The sequence below is a fragment of the Astyanax mexicanus genome, chromosome 6 (assembly GCF_023375975.1).
Source record: "Astyanax mexicanus isolate ESR-SI-001 chromosome 6, AstMex3_surface, whole genome shotgun sequence".
Taxonomy (NCBI): Eukaryota; Metazoa; Chordata; class Actinopteri; order Characiformes; family Acestrorhamphidae; genus Astyanax; species Astyanax mexicanus.
The window spans coordinates 36,760,109-36,778,301 of record NC_064413.1 but is presented as its reverse complement, the minus strand read 5'-3'; the positions used below and the strand labels follow the sequence as shown (position 1 = coordinate 36,778,301).

Genomic DNA, 18,193 nt, shown 5'->3' with positions numbered 1-18,193 from the left:
TAATACTACCAATACTACTGTATGTTTCTGAAGAAAGTAATTTACATTTCAGTCAATTTCTGTATCCCTTTTTTGAAGTTTAATTTGGAAATAATAATGATACCATAACTACTGTTTTGGTGTCATGTTTGATCAGGTACATATATAAACATTTTTACAACTTCTTTTCTTAACAAAAACACCTTTATTTGTAGTCTTTAAACCATAAAAGCCCAGACCCATATCTGAACATTGATACCAAATTCCCATTTAAATCAGATAAATTCAGTGAGCAGCTCATTTATGTTAATTTCTTATTGTGGGAACATGACCATAAATATTTAAGGTTAAACTCATTATGTACCATAAATGACACAATAACAAATTACACACTATTATTAACATTTTGTTCTAGAAATCAAGTCAGAATCAGTTATATAGAATGTAAATATTTTATTTAAGCATTTGAATAGTTAAATGGCTGAATCAGATCCGTAGAAGCAAAGGTCTAGGTTAGAGTATTTTAAATTAAACATATGGTGATTTAAGGATAATTGGGACGTAGGGTCATTGGGACAGTTTAGATCTTTTTTTGGTGTGCCCTAAAACCTAAAACCACAAAATCACATCTTTACTAGTACAGAAATTTATTTTTTGGGCTATTTGCACCATTAAGTAAGTTTAAAAACTGCCCAATCACCCCTCATTCTGCTCTGTTTTTATATACTGATTCATATGGCAGTCAATTTCACTTTTCACACTGGAAACGTGGTGGTGATCATGTACACTTGATATTTCTAAACTCTTTTTCCAAACATTTTTATTGTGGTAAAATCATGATTAGTGTAAGAGTAAATACCTTTTAGCAAGCCTTTCAGCACTTGTACAGCAAGGCAAAAACTTGATCTATGTTCTGTAAACAATGAAAACATAATTTGCATTTTCATTAACATTTATTAATTTATTATTTTATTTATTGCTGATGTTCACAAGTGTATCTAAGTGTAGGCCACATCATCTTTAGTCCATGGGGTTTGAGTCCCTGTCTGGGCAAGTACACCACACTAAATCAACTATGGTCCTTGATTAAGATTAATAACACTACATACACCTACTTGTGTACATAATTTAAATGTAGGAGCCTCTGAATAAAAGCTTTGAATACCAAAAATGTAAATATAGACCTCTGACCTATTAAAAGTTTACCAGAATATTAATACTGACTAATAGTAATGAGTTTACAGGATGTGAATGATCCAATGTCATGATATTAATATTGCCTAAAACATCCAAAAGATCTAAGAGGCAAGAAGCATGAAAGGCATTGTTTTATTTTTTTCTTTACATGACATTGCAGGTCATATGATGTGACTATTGCACATGCACAAATTGCATTGACAATGCTAACACAATATTATGGTGTCTTTAAAAAATCCTTAGCTGGCAGTTTTTACTTTTGAGCAGAAGGAAAATGAATCGTTTAATTACGTATCAATATTTGGATGGTATTAACCACCTCTGGCCTACTCTGACTGCTGTATATTTTGGTTACATAATTGCATTCTTCTTTGATAATTTATCTAAAGTTATTAAAACAATTTTGTATAGCATGTGCCTATATTTAATTTAAAAGTTTGACAGGCCTTCATTAAGCATAATACTGGACTGAACATGTATTTTTTTCTTAGTAAAAGATCTAGCAGTTCTACACAGCAGAAAATTCAAGAAAAACTACTAAATGTACCAGTTTATGCTGAGGCACAACCTTCAACCAGACTAAACCATTTGAGTATTTATAGCAATAAGCAGCTCTTACTACTCTTATGTTTACATGCTGTGCAGTCACTTTTTTACTTTTCAAGGTTGTACTGAGGAGAAAAAAAGAAAAAAGGCACAAAGTGTCTCTGTTTGCTGAGATGCACATCTGTTTCCACTCCGCTTCCTAAATAGAGGGACACTGTTAGAGAATGTTCAGTGTGCTCATCTTCATTACTTTCACTTAAAAAGTTCTGGAGTTAGTGCCTTTTATCCACTGTCTACACAAGTACAGAACTGAGGTAAAAGTAGATTAACACTGGCACTTTTCAATGGTTCTTGTATTTATTATCTGCGTGCACTCTACAACTTAAACTGTGGTTTAAGTTAATTTGGGATGCTACATCAGGTGAGACTGAGATTTTCTATTCTGTAAGAAAATTATGAAGAAACAAAAATGCAAATACTAAAATATGCAAATGGTATCATGTATGCTTTATACAGTACTATACTAAAAGAGCAGCATGCTTGTACCTTTTTGTGTGGATGTATAAGCCTGATCTCTTTCACATCACTCACATACCAGACTTTAAATCAGTCTGAGCTGGATCCCTTCAGCATGGATGTTGGAGCTCTGCCATACCAGCAGTCTGGGCCTCCTCATCCTACTGCCGCTGACTTAATCACTGCAACAAGCTGCCAATAATAACAGTCAGCCTTCATTAGGATGCGGCAGGAGCAATGGCCAAGACAGTATTCAGGACAGGAGGTGGGAAGAGTAGCCTAGTGTTGGTACTTTTCGCTAAAACAATGCCTCAAGTAGAACTAAAAGGTTTAGCATTACCAACATTTATTGAGGTTCTATTTTTTGGATTTCAGTTGGTTTTAAACAAGGGTTTCAAAACCTAGGTTTTAGTTTTTTCCATCTATATATATATATATATATATATATATATATATATATATATATATATATATATATATATATATATATATACGTATATATATATACGTATATATATATATACATATATATGTATATATGTATATATATGTGTATATATATATACAAAATATGCAAAATATACACAATATACTGCAATTCTTGACCACTTTATCATAGAAGGCAATTTACGCCTAGAAATCAACCTACATTCGGAGCAACTTTGAGGACACAACTGTTCTATCCTTCCTGGCCATCAGTTACCCACAGTTAACTCTGCACATACATGTGGCAGAGTGAAAAGCATTACAAAAAACGCTATTGTTAGTTTTTCCACATATTTAAAATAATTTGTTATATAGTACTTAAAGCCTTCATACCTAGTGTTCATTCATTCATTCTGTAGTTTATTGTACAACAACATAAGCTTGTTGGTGCATTAGCTGGCAACAATAGCAATTCTTACCATGCTAACCAAGCTATTATACACTTAACCTTGTATTTCCAAAATTATTTTTAACCCCAGTTAAACCTTGGTTTGAAATTTGAGTGTTTAAAAGGTTGCGACCCTTTCTGGTGACATCATCATACAGCCTAGTTGGACTCTTTAGTCTATGAAACTAATAGGCTACTTATGACAGTTTTTGTCATAATCTTTTTAGCAAAAATAAAGAATTCTAATGACTAAATGTGTATCAATCAATCTGAACATTCCCTCCAATGAAAATGATCATGTTAACACAACATTTTTGGCAAAATAGGCCCAGTTCTGGTACAATGCTTTCCTGGGCTAATAGTGTGTGTTATGGCAGGGGCAAACACTTAAATGAGAACATAAGGTTCAGGAACATTTGGTCTAAAAATGGTAAAGCCCGGAACTCCAGAATTACAAATGGAGTAAATGAAACAAGTCAGTACATTTACAAGGAAAAATCCTCACATCATCCACTTTCCAAACACTGTACTATTTTCTGTACCTGCAGCTAAATGATCTTTGAAAGCACAGTTTCTTCCTGGAGCAGTTTATGATAATTACAAAGGCACAATCTCATCTCTAAAAAGGCAACACTGTCAATCAGATGTCACTTCTTTCACCACTGGTGGTGAAGTTCAAGGAACTGAGGAAACTGTAAAGCAAGCTTACGATGAACTGATTTGCCTAAACTTTGAGGAAAAGGATCTCAGTCACTATGACATAAGCACAGTCATGTGTGATAGGTTTAGCTTTCTCTTCTCCTCTGTAAACATTAACGGAAATAGTACAATCATATTTGGTGTTCACAGTGCTATAAAAAGAACAACAGAAGACACAGCAGCGAATTCCTGCCCCCCACCTCCATCCTTATGGATGGAAAACAAAACATCTCAATTATTCACACCACTTCCTCTGGCCATAGCAGCAGCGGCACGGACAGGAAACGCTTCACAATGCTCTACTACAACACAAAAGCAGGGGAAAGCACAGCAGCACTCATAAGAACTACAGCCACACTTACACAGAGTGGCAACTAAAAAGCCTCTACAAAAAAAAAAAAATCCAAAGATACTGTATGTACCTAACACATTTCCATTCCACCTTCCTAGAGGTACTAGAGTTGTCAATATTAAGGTTGTGGGTTCGATACCCACGTCTGCTAAGCTACCACTGTTGGGTTCTCCCAAACCTGTCAAATACAATGTGATGGGGTCGTACTTCCTTGTTTTTTGACAAAGCAACTTAAAAATAGGTTACTGAGGAAAGTAAATCTGTTCCCAGTAAAAGCTATATGTACCTGAATGAAAGTGAAATCTAATTAGCATGATCATTTGGCGGTGATCATGCGGAAAACTCTAATACGGCAGTGCCATCATTCATTCAGAGCTCATTTCCTGAAGAGCCTGATTCCAGCACAGTTTTGTGCATTAATGCTCCAATTAACCCTGGATATGAATGACTAAAGGAGTTGAATCAGGTGGGTTTTTGAGCAGAGAACCCACAAAACGATGCAGGATTTCTAACACTCAGGACCAGAGCTGGGCTCCCCTTTTTCTAGTTATTTGACAGTCTGTCGCACTCCTCTCTCATTCAAGCTGAACATCCAATTTAACAACAATAAAACGCACAGGTGTTTTCCATCCACTTTCAGCTTGCCGTGACATTGTGTATAGTGTTTGATTTGGCTTCAGGAGCTTGTGCCGAGGAATCGTTCCTGCTGGTTTTGCTAAGAGCACTGTGACAGCACTTTTCAGCAGCGAATCTTCTTCACAGCGCTTTCTATTAGTTTCACTCGAAAACCAGAAAACCAGGTTACAACACAGAACCGTTTATTCAACAGCACGTTCAATCGTACCTGAGCAACCACACAGGAATGAAGAGAACTTTCTGACAAAATAGATAAACAACTGTCGCTTGTCTCAATGTAACAAAAGGCAGCTTGAGCTATTTCATAGATCATAATAGGAAACATACATATATTGAGAAGTCTATTTCCGAATGAATGTCAGTGTTCAATTAGTGATAATGTAGAAAGAACACTATCTCCATTCAAATTTCACTCATACAATTCTCCCCATGTAGATAGATTTAGGATATTTGGTCTGCAGAGGCTGCCACTGCACAAAGAAGTAGTCAGAAAGGTGGTAAAGGATTTTGCCAGACAAAGAAAGACTTTCCACACGGCAGATGCTTTCCACATAGACCAACAAGACCCTCTTTAGTCCCAGGATCCCTAAGAGCAGTCCAGCAACACACAGAGGTATGCATGTCCCGGGACCATTACACAGCACCTGAAACACACAAAGACATTAAGCAATGTAAGCCTGCACTGTTTAGAATAGCAAAAAGGTATACAGTATTGACAGATATTGAACAGAACTGATAGACTCAAACTGTATGTCTCTAAACTAAACAGATTAAATGACAGCCTATTAAACCTTTTCTTTTAAATGAGGAGAAACATGAGAGATTCTGGACGGGAGAAAAGGAGCGGCACAGGAAGGCAGTGAGACTGCTGTGGAACGAGGCCATGGCTTCTGCAGAATCCATCACCATACCAAGTGCAGAGCCATGAGCTGGGTTCACATTAATACTGGAAAAATCCAGTCTTCTCATTCCAGCCACAAGACTGATAGGAAAGAGAGGCATCAGACAGTAACAAAAAGGAAAACAGTGACCAGTGAAAGTGACCAATGAAAGTGAAAAATGTTTGGAATGACACAGATAGGAAAGCATAGGTCTGTAATATATTAAATCCACGTTGAGGTACAGATGTAAAATAAGGGCGTTTTCATACTAGCATTTATTTCAAGACCTGCAATTCTTGCTCTAAGACTTTGTCACATTTGGTCAAGTGTAAAAGCGGTTTTCGAACCTATGAGCAGCCAACAAAATCTGAAAATAAGTGGTATAAATATTGTATCAGGATATTTAAACACATTTTTATGATGCATAATATTTAGCACAAGGAAAATAGTGAAAAGCAATAATTGCATGCAGAAAAGTGACATCTGTAATTGCGCAATTCAAAATTCATGTGGGATTATTCTTTGTGAAAGCAAACCAGCAATAATTTATTTAGAACAAGTGTGAAAACACCCTAAGTGATACTATATGTCAGGTTCTGAAACACATCTAGATGTACACTCTTATTTATCCATCAGAAGATGCAGGAAAAGTCAGGAGTGTGTTTAGAAGGCAAGGTTTTAGTGGGTGCTCCGTCTGGGAGGTGTTTGCACTTCACATGTTTCTGCAGGTCTGCTTTTGGGACTGAGATTGTTGTCACCAAACAGTGAGAAGGTGACTCCAGCTCTAAAGATGGTTTGTGAGCATTTGGTGCGGGAGCTGGCCAACATGGGAAAAGTCTATTTTAATCTGTTGCCAAAGTAAAGATGGGCACTGACCCAAAACACATCATGAAAACAAACCTAGTCACCTGACCTTAAGTCTATTAGGCATTCTCTTCACTTACTGAAGACAAAGACCTACAGAAAACCTACAAAACAACAGCAACAGAATCTCAACAGAAGAATATCAGCAGGATTTGAATCCAAGTATTAAAAATAATCTGTATACAATACCAAGTCAAGTTTGGACAGACTTCAAATTCAGTGTTTTTTTTTTTATTACTAAATAAAATCTGCAATGTAAATTAATAACAAAATCCACCAAGAACTTGAAAGTATCCTTAAGAAAAAGAGAGAGAGAAAGCAAAACTTAACAGCACCCTATTTAACAGCCTACCTAAATGCTTCAGATGGTATTTTTAAATTTTACTTTTAACACACACGTTTACTACATGATTTCTTATGTGTTTCTTTACAGTCTGGATGACTTCAGTATTCATTTACAATGTAGGAAAAACAAAAAGAAATCTAAAGTACAGTCACATCTTGACTGCTTGACTCCTGATTTTAAATTATTTAGGTAGTGAACAGAGGTAAAATTCAAAATATCATTACTGTCCGAATACTTACGGACCTTTACATAAGTGTGTGTCTTACAGGAATGCACAATATAGGACAAGCCTTTAATATAATATAAAATGCCCACATTACACCAGTAAAATATATACACATAAAAAATGCTGATTTTTTTTTGTTGCCCAAAATGATGAAACCAAAGAACATCTTAACAACTTTTTTATCTAATGTCTGAAATTAGTCACATCAAATGTCCTGACATATCCTATTTTGTAATATAAAAGTCTCTAATTGTATACGTTTCTTTTTTTTAGTCTGCTTCCTTCCTCAGATAAAATGTTGTCAGAAAAAAGAAGGAATTTATAGCAGTAACCAGAATGAACATACACAAAGTATAAAAGGCCTGCACTACAGCACACTACAACACACTAAGCCACCATGCTCGTCCTTTTTTTCACATGACATCGTCTCGGAAAATATGTGCTGCTTGCTGTGATGAAGGGCTACTTACAGTGGGGTTTTGTGGGTTTATCATTTGGGCTGGTGTATCTCTCCAACTCCTGAAAGGCAGGCAGAGAGTCCTGCAGCAGACTGCATTCAAAAACCTGTGACTAAACATTCCTCACATAACTGCCCCCCACCTGACTGTTCACAGCTGAGGTTTCAGCACAGACCAACACCACACCCACACAACCCATTCAAACACACTCACACACTCACAAACATTACCAGCCAGAACACACTGGCACTCACATACACATGTGAATACACTTTGTGTGAATACAAAATAAGCTCTCATAAGCAACCAGACTCACTCTCTTTCACTCTCTCTTTCTCCTCTACACACAGCCACATAATTTGTCTCTGAAATCACCAACACCCCATGAATGAGCTAAATAACTTCAGAGTCATTACTACAGGTGTGTGATAAATTATTTGTAATGTGATTTCATTTTCCAATCTATGAGTAAAGTAATTAAAGCTTTTTAACACCCATATATAAAATATTTAAAGGGAGTGGTGGAAAACTAAACAAGGTGGTTCACTATTCTACTGTGCAGCAAAGCCTTTACGGGGGAAAGATCAGAAAAAAAAACTATTCTGCTGCCTCACCGCAAAATTCCACACCTGTAAATGTTATGAGGTGTTATCTTGTGAGGAAAATTGAACATAGGCCACATGCTCATGGTAAGATACATACATTTTTGAAGTTAGGCCTGATAGTGAGTGCCAGATGGATAGGATAGAAATCTGCAGCTACATTCATTTAATGCAGGAGGCCCCACTCATATCCCACAGACGTGATGACATTATATTTGACATGGCGGTAGTTTCTGTCCCATGACATCTGGCAAGTCAGTATACATTTTATAAGTTCACCAATTCCTCTGGACTGATTATGTTAAAACAGACATTTTTGGCCTTACACTGTATGACCGTATGGTCTCTTTCCTGGACACATTCTTTTTTTAAGATGTGAAAAATGTGATTGTGTAAAATGTTTGGAATTCCAAACTGTTTTACATCAGATTTTGCTTCTTTAGTTGTAACACATGTTGTGCATAATCACACATTGCTTTTCACAGCATTAAACATGCCTGTTTAAATCCTGCCATCGCATCTACTGCTTCCCAAAGCTGATTGACTACTGCCTATAAATGTCTAAACGATATAGACAAATAAACATTATAAGTATTTTATCTGTGTACATATGTTTTTTTATGGATATGAAGATATAAATATTGAATGTAAAAAGAAATGAGATGATTTAGCAACATGGGCTGTTTAGGTTATATATTCGTCTTGGTAAAAGCGTATAGGTTTTTGTACTAATGTTCATTCATATAGCTGCATGAGATTTACAGATTTAACTCCATCCTACCCTCGCACACACAAACACAAACACAAACAATACACAATACAATACACAATACACATAAACTGCCAGGATCCTACATGAAGCCCTAAAGCCACAATATCTAACCACAACAGAAGTCTGTGTATTTAAAAAAATCGTCTCCCTACCTTAAAAGGCAAAGGTAAGGGATACAAATTGTGCACAATAACATAAAATCAACACATTTCTAACTGTTAAGCATGGCGGTGTATTATTCATAGGTTGGGCTTGTATAGCAGCCAGTGGCAAAGAGAAAAACCTTCCAGAAGTAAACATTAAACCACCTTTTTAGAGCTGAAGGTGACAAGAGAATAGTTTCTTCAGCAGATTAAAAAAAATATATATTAGAAATTAACTACCCTAAAGAGGCAGACGCTAAAGATGATGCTATTTTCCTAATATGCTCCATGATATACTGATGCAGAATTCCAGAACTTAATGATTTCGCCCATGATATTATCATAAATGCCCAATATGTAAAAGGACAAACACCATTTTTAAAAAATCACATTCAGAACACAACACATTTGTACAGATATGTCACAGTCTGATGCAGTCTGGACCACAGTTTGTAATAACTTGCTGACACACAGGTGTGAATGTAAAGAGTTTGAGGACAGTCTGATGAGGTCAACTCTTTATCCTCACCTCCTCCAGCAGGCAGAACACATCATGTCACAGAGGGAATGATACTGTGTGAGGCTGAGTCTTTCAGCCTATGTCATTTCCTTACTCACCAGTAGACAGGGTGAGTCAGCTCATGCCTGACTAGACAGCAGGTGTGAGCCCCATAAAAGCCAGAATCCCTCTTATCTGACCTGCAGTTGCGCAATAAAACAGTCGTCAATAGCTGGAGGCTGTTACACTGCGTCTCTCAACTCGTTATCAATCTTTTAGAAACTCAGACGGAAAATTCGATATTAATAATACAGCGGAGATGTGTCTGGCAAGAATAACACAAGGGGGTGTGTTCATATCAATATCATATGAGGAACAACAAAGAGTGAGCTATACAAACACACCTCATCGGCCACTTTAAACAGCGAAAGTGATAGAATATGTGAATCAAATCCAGCAGTGCAGGGCCCTGAACCTCATTATGACAAGACAGGTCTTGACTCCTCAAGCAGGAACTGGGTCATCATGACCGCGAAGCCTCCACTGATAGATACCGTGATGCGTTTGCACAGCTGTTTTACGTAGATGTCTATGAACGCAAATTTTCTGTTATTGTTATTTCTGACAGCTGGATATGTTCTGGGTTGCGTTACTAAAGCGATGTCACTGCGGCTCTGTTTAAACAGATGGCCGTTCACATAAAACTAAGCACAGCCGGTATTAAAACTTCACGCTCATTATTGTTGTTGCTGAGATGCACAGTTAGCCAAGCACTTTGATTGCCTGGAGACCACTGACACCACTTTTGTGTACATTTCTAAATGGCAATAGTGATAAAGTTAACAAAACATTTTGGCTAATCAAGTTCTCTCACCTGCAATGTAAAAATGTGCTGGGATATAAAACGCGGATATAATATGAAGCACAGAAGTTTACATGTTTAGATAAGCTTCATTCTCTGAGCATTGCCTGGGGAATCCTTCGTCACTCCAAGCTTCACAAGGACGGAAAGGACTGAAATATCATATTCCACGTCGGAATCTTCCTTAAAACAATCAACAGTCATTCCATTCCATCCTCTAACAATTTCCTAATAAGGTTAAGATAAAACATATGGGAATGAGGCACTGGGCTGGATGTTCAAAGAAAAAAACACAGCAGCGAAACGCCGGCCTGCGTGGGGCTGAGCAGCAAGGAGCCGCTCTGGAACGCCACTAAGCTCCCCGTGCAGAGCTCAAGCCACCGTCATTTGTTTTTGTAAATCATGTGACCCGGATGACCCCTCCTCCTTGCTCCCCATTTTTCCACACAAGGAAAAGTTGAGCCCCTCTGGCATTCTAACAGATGGAATGAAGAAAAAGTCTTTTTTCTCCTTACTTTTTGCACAGGAGGATCTGAATTCCAGGACTAGGAATGGGGCTGCTGCTCCATTATGAAGCTAAAAGACACTGGAGGTGCATTCCAATCACACTAGTACTTCCCAGTGTAAAAACTAAAAAAAGAAGAATTCAGACATTTTAAGAGAGGTTCCATTAGGAAACCATAGGAAGGGAAAGCACTCGGTACGAAGAGAACTTAACACTGTGTAGGTAGTAGTAAGTAGTAACGGTTTATCACTACAGGATGTGGACAGTAAAGTTTACATATCAGAGTCACTGCATGTATCGTGTAGGGTTATAACATGATGCTGTTGCAGAGCACAAATGATGAAAGGGCTTAACCAACTTAACACACAACACAAGTTTTAACAGAAATGTACTCAAGTTTGCCATTTTGAAAAAAAAATTCTAATAACAGAAGCCACATTTTAGAATTATGGTAAACAAAAGAGTCTCTACAATGTGTTGAACAAAAACTAGCATAAACTATACATAAAAATATGATTCTATTTTTATGTATAGTTATTTTTTGTTGTATTAGTTAAGTTTTTTAAACTCTTGTAGTGTGTGTTCTGCAACGACTCGCGTATCTTTGAAGACCTGACATTAAGTGTGAGATATGCTATGATTTTAAAATCACATTGTATATAATTGAAAAAATCCTGTTGTATGTACCTGAGCTTAGCCAATATCATGTTACTGTTGTTTAACCCAATATCTGTAGCTCATGCTTTACTAATTGCAAAATCCATATAAAACAGAGTTTTTCTAAACTGTCATCTAAGCCACAATAAATATTAGTCAAGAGCTTTTAATTGCAATTTGGTGAGTCTGTCCAATCAGGTCTCAGTAACTGGTGTGATACAAGAATTTTAGTACCTTGGTGGGTGGTGTTTTTTTTTTTTTTTTTTTACATTTTTGTTTCATTTTATCAAGTGTCCCGAATGGGAGGTTCCATAGCCTGGAGCCACTGAGTGATGAGCAATCTAGTGGGATGTGTTTGATGATCGTTAGTGATGTTATAGTCTCAGTACATCTTAAGAGTTTCGTATCCATTAAAAAGAAGAGTGCTTCAGCCTCAAGTGACTTATAAGTCAATATCCTAGCATGTTTAGGGAATACAAGGGCTCAGTGTAGAGACCCTATAGAATGGAATACAGCTCAGGAATTAATCTACGTGAGGTTCTCACTTATTACTATTTTTAACATAACCTACTTCTAACCAAATAACTAGTCACTGTCAACCAAATTTATTTTGACTATGTGAATCTAACAGTAGTTCTTCACACTGTTTAGTGATAAATGGAACAATAGAATTAAGCTGCCATTTTAGACAGAAACAAAAAACTCAGTAAAAAAAATGTGTCAGACATCAAGTCAGGCATTAAATTAAGACAATAAGTACAAATAAGCACATCATAGATAAACAAAAATAACAACAATATATTATACTTACATTGACTTCTATTGAGAGTCACAATTTTTTCCTTTTCCTATAGAGCTAAAATGTTTTTTTCTACTGCGATTTTGTAAATGCGACTCGAAACGACTAGTAAGATGATTTATGCTAAGCATTTTTTATTTGATCAGACTTTCTGAAATGATGTAGTTTTTTAAAATGACAACAATTCATGATCGAACCATCAAGATTCAGCTAATTTATTAATGGAAACTATGAATGATGAATGACCACATTTAAGGCACAGATTCCAATGACGTATGACTGTTCTATTACTGAGCTGTTTCCAGAACAGATCTTACGTAACCCATCTTTTGTCAGTGGCTCTAGACCAACAGTAGTGATCAGCAGAAGCTGTCGTCCACTGGCTTCAGATAAGGCTTTACTGCATTAGTCTGGATTTGATGAGACACCGTCAGCCTCTTGGATTGTGCTGACACATCTGGAGGTGGTGGGCTGTGCTGAGAGGTACTGTGATTCACATGTCCTTTTATGGCAAACAGAGGTTTGAGCCCAGCCCCTCTTTCTTTTGCTCGCTCCCCGGCTCCCAGGCTTGACCCCCCATTTCCCTCGGATTCCTCCCCGGAATGCAGCCCCCGCGGCCGCCCGCCTCTCACAGACATGCTCAAGTTTGGTAAAAACAAACAAGAGGGGAGCTTTAAGTCACACTGTGGAATGCACCCGCACAGCTTCGACCTGCGCGTCAGACATCAAGGCTGGGGTGACGGACACTATAAAGAAGGAGCTGCAGCTATGAGTTATATCTGTTAAAGCCTAAAAGAAAGAAATATATACAAGACAATGTGACATGCCCACAACAATATGTGTTTTTTTTCTTTCTTTCTTTCTTTCTTTTTTTCCACCACTTTTTCCACCCCACATCTACTCCAGCGCTCTCAAGCCGTTTGGAGCCTATAATGGAAAAGACGAGTGGAAAATGATGGCAGTGATTGAAAAAGGGGTGCTAATTAGGAGATTAGGAGAACAGTATAGGCCTGCTCTTTCTGACAAGTCAGGCTACTACACTACTTCACAGTGTCTCGTTTACTCTCTCCCTCCCTCCCTCCCTCCCTCCCTCCCTCCCTCTTTCACTCCCACTTTCCTTCCCACTACAGCTCTCCAACACTACCTGCTTAATCACACACACTCCACCCCGTCCCGGCCAGTCGCCCTGGCAACTGAGAAACCCGACGCGCTTCGGCCCCTCCTCCCCGAGGACACGCAGGCCGGCCTCACAGCTGGGCCGAGGAGCCAGTCAGACCGTGCCACATCCTGAGAACAAGACCCGCTCCCACTCTGCCTATTAGAAAACCAGCAGGAGGAGGGGGAGAGGAAGGCTCCCAGTGTCACTCCCACTCAACCACTCCAGTTCCCTTCCCTCGTTTTTATCTTCCTGAGGCCACACTCTCCTCTTTTCTCACTCGACTTTCACTCAACCGCAGACAGGGTGAGAAATGCCAGATGTGTTGATTGCTTATACCACAGATAATACAACCCTCTAATACAATCACCTTATCATCATCAGCTTCTGGGAGCAAAATGGCACTATCACCAGCTCTAACGTTCACACAGCTCGGTGAATGAAATGTGAAACACATGTAATGGGCATGTGTGGCAGCTATTACTGATGGAGGAATGTTGCGTGATCTTAATTAGTAGGTCAAAAGCCTCTAGAAAGTTTAACAAGCCCGTCATAAAGGTTACAGAGAGCTACATAACAGAAGTAGAAGCGAACAATCCCTAAAATCCCTCCGTTTAATAAATGCATCTTCTGCTTTGCCCCTTTTTGGAGAATTACAAAATGTCTGGACAACAAAAGGTCAGGAGATGCTACAGGCACACTGTTATTTATAAAAATAAAAAAAAACTTTTTAAAAATTCACTGAAATAACACCGACTAAGAAAAAAAGCTAAAGCAACACACCATAATGTCCCATTTAAAGTAACTGATTAACTCATCAGCAAGTAATTTAAACAGATGTTTTTCACTTTTTGCTTCTTCCAGGAAAATAATCTAAACCTCAAGTTATGTAACAGTAATATTAAGATAATATTCATTAGATGCTGTTTAATGCTGGAGAGCCAGGCCACAGACCAGACCACAGAATGACATAGGACATCTAGTGGTGATTAAATATAACATACAACGACTCTAAAATGCAAAAGAAACCTGTCCATTATAATCTGGTAGTTGTTCTTTTTATTTTGTTAAAATTAAAAGATTGTGCTAAAATTAAAATTAAAGATCTGTCCAAGAGTAAAGCAGTAATTACATGAAATAATATATTACATTGACCCTTATTTAAAATTAAATATTTTCCTTCTCTTCCAAAATAGTCTTAAAAACTACTTTCCAAATATGCTTCTTCACATTCAATTTTGTTCCATGTCATTTTCATTCATATAAAGAACAACTGTCAGATTCATACATGCACAAACTGTACAAAAATTAAGATACAAGGTGTTTGCAGGACAACACATACAAATTCTAAAAAAAAAACCTCTAAAATGTAATTTATTCATGCAAGAAAATAGTCCATATCTGGCACATACACTACTGGTTATGTGCATGACCACACAGTCAGAGAACTAGAACTAATGAGAAGACACTGCAGTTTTAGTCCGAGTTACTATTATTAGCAGCTAAATATAGAAAGCCGAGCAAAAAATGTATAAAAGAATCCCTTTCATCCTGAAAATAGAGCAGAAGCCACTTAAAGGCAAAACTCATAAATATGTTATGAATGCTCTAGACTTGGAGCATATTGCAGACAGGTCATTCAGAGACCTATATGGGCTGAAAAATGAAGTGTAATGAAAAGTTAATGAGGCTGTGGGATTTATGCGCAGTGCTGGGGAGCATGGAAACCTACCACATCAGGTTTGAGTCTGAAGACCAGAGGAATGGAGTAAAGCAGGGCATTCAGAGTACTGAGAACAGAGGAGCTCCACGACTGACGAACCTCTCGACTCCGAGGGATCCAATGAATGGTGAACTAAGACAGTAAAAAAAAATAAATAAATACAACAGTGAATCATAATGTTGGGTCTTCACTATAAGCATAGACAAATCTGCCAGTCGACTATGCAAAAAGGTGGAAAAATTGCTTAACACACATTAGAACTGTAATGTTAAAACACTGATCTCTGAATTTCCCATACAGATTGTATTTTTCTCTGTTCCTTTACCTTTATACATTACTAGACCCATAGAACACAGAATGAAAGCAAGCATTTCTTAACACCTAAATAAATATCATGTAAGAGTTTCATATGCATTATATGCATTAGGTGTGTTTGATAGCTGAGGTTGTGAAATACATTATGTCATGTAAATCATTCAGCCAAGTATCTCCCAAAGTTCTCGCTTAGAAAATATCCACTACTTCCAACAACGTGGGGAAGTGTGGCATGTTTGGCTCAGTTTGCGACATATCTGACTCTCTTGAAATGATTAGGTTTTATTGTCAAGCCTATTACTTTTTTGCTGTTTAATCGTCAGTGCGCTTTATAATCCAGTGCACCATAAGTAAAAGATTCAAGGATTCAACGAGACTTTACTGTCATTCGCATCACATGTGGTACATGTGGTAAAACGAAATTGTGATCTTAAAGTCCAGTTTACACCAAGAGCAACTGCTAAAATAGATAAATATAGATAAAATAAAATGAAAATAAAGAGAACACGTTAATATAGAATAGAACAAAATAAATATCAGGATAAATACACAAAAATAGGGAGAGTAGGCAGGTAGCAGCAACATGAAGTCCAGAGTGCAAGTTTGCTGTAGCAGCATGGTAGTGTAAACAAAGAGCAGTAACAAAATAAAATGTCACGGTGTGGTTAAAGTGACAGTGTTTTGGTAAACAGTAATTGTCCTTGTAAATTACTCTGCTTAAGTGCAGCGTAACAAAGGAGTTTCAGTGAAGTTTCTCTAGCACCGAGGCTGAAGCAGTATTAGCATTAGCTGCTAGCCGCACTAAGCGCTAGCCCTTTTGCCAATCAAAGGTCAGTATATTGGACAATAGCCTGTGTGTTTACTGTGTTAAAACAAGCTACGTGTTTTTAAGAATTACAGTTTTGTTTACGTAGGTGCCTCTAGCTGCGAGACCTGCTAAAATTAGAAGGGAAACATGGTGACACTCTTGTTCTTTACTATTGTTGCTCAAAAACAATCAAAAAGAAGATAGTGCGCCTAAAAATAGGGTAGTCCGTAAAATACAGAACTATACATTTACAGTGCAATGTGCTAGTGGGCCACAAATTCTGCAATTTTATGAATGATGCCGAGACCCATTCAAATCTGTCCAGGGGCCACAGTTTGGAGACCTCTGTACTAAGAATGAAGGGAGAGAGCGTCATCTGCTGGACAAGTATGTGAATCCGCAGTATATTATAGCTACAGGAGTTCATAGTCCACAGAACAGAGAAACTTTAACCCACCTGTCCCAGACTGTCTCCTTCCACTTTCGACGCTTCAAATGTGCGGATCTTATCTTCACTCATCTTGTCAGTGTCTGCTATCACATAATGTCTGGGGCTGTAGGCTTGGGATAAACTTCCCATCAAACGGATGATCTCTGTCGTGTGTCCTCCTGTAAAATATGGAACAGTCAGTCATTTTACACAGCAGGATCTAGACTAGCATTATTACACCTGCCTCTACAGCCTTTACCACACATTTAGGACAAAATATAAAGTGATATAACCATCTTACCTGATCCAGCCACGACCAGAACACACACTGAGCCCTTTACTCCAGGTCTGCAGTCTCTAGCTCCCCGCAGAACCGCGTATAAACGGATAACGAGAATAATAAACACCAGGAGAACCCCGCAGAAAACCCCGCACATCACTGAAAACCACATGCTGCAGACTGACAGCTGTTTATATTAAAACATAACACTGTGTAGTAAACTGGTTAGTTAGCTATCTGGAAGCAAAGCAGTGGTAAACATTAAATTAATAACTAGCCCAGCTGTTACATACGAAATTTAACATAGAAGTAACAGGAATGGTTGAATGCAGAGTAATACAGAAACCGCAGCATTACACACAGACAACTTTAGACAGGTAAAACTTGTTAGTTAGCTTAGCAGAAAGTGTAGCTAACGCTAGCTAGCTAGTAAACTAAGCCTATACACCTCAGCATTTTCAGCTCAAACATGCTCCTGTACAGACACTCAGCTCGGGTTAGGGTTAATACAAATAAACGTACTGTGTATTTCACACGATACACACAATAAAATATTAGCTGCTCAATAGGTAAAAAAAACTAGTCCTAGCCTATCAAAATCACGTTAGCTGGTTTGACTGGTGTTCTGTCGAGTTGCGCTACCCATCGATTGGTGTTACTTGGCGGCTCTGCGCATGCGCTAAACTCTCTTTTTTTTTTACACTGTTTTCATTAGTTTTTCCCTGATTATTTAAGCTTTTTTTGTACAATCTGAGCTCACTGTCACTGTTTGCTTGAGTAGATAGATAGATAGATAGATAGATAGATAGATAGATAGATAGATAGATAGATAGATACTTTATTGATCCCCGGGGGGAAATTCTTGACTGGAACAGGCAGCCACTCGCGTCGGCGCCGGAAGTAGTGTTAAAATATATATATAAAAAAACAATAAAAACGATTTTTAGTTAACCTACCTAATATAACTTATTACCTTAACTGTATCCTGATACAGCCATTTAGGCTATTCAAATATATCATACCGAGATTCTACTGCAAGCATATTCTAATAATTTATATTTTACCTTT

At 37.7% G+C, this 18,193-nt stretch overlaps 1 protein-coding gene across 1 annotated transcript; it reads right to left on the bottom strand.

Annotated features, from left to right (window-relative positions):
- Positions 1–4,964: 4,964 nt before the first annotated feature.
- On the bottom strand, positions 4,965–17,831 carry alg14 (ALG14 UDP-N-acetylglucosaminyltransferase subunit). The gene is made up of 4 exons (XM_007250389.4): positions 17,147–17,831; positions 16,873–17,024; positions 15,302–15,424; positions 4,965–5,443 (listed from the first exon to the last, which is right to left on the bottom strand). Exons 1-4 carry the CDS (start codon positions 17,295–17,297, stop codon positions 5,213–5,215), a joined length of 657 nt encoding a protein of 218 aa, XP_007250451.2. The 5' UTR covers positions 17,298–17,831; the 3' UTR covers positions 4,965–5,212.
- Positions 17,832–18,193: the final 362 nt, after the last annotated feature.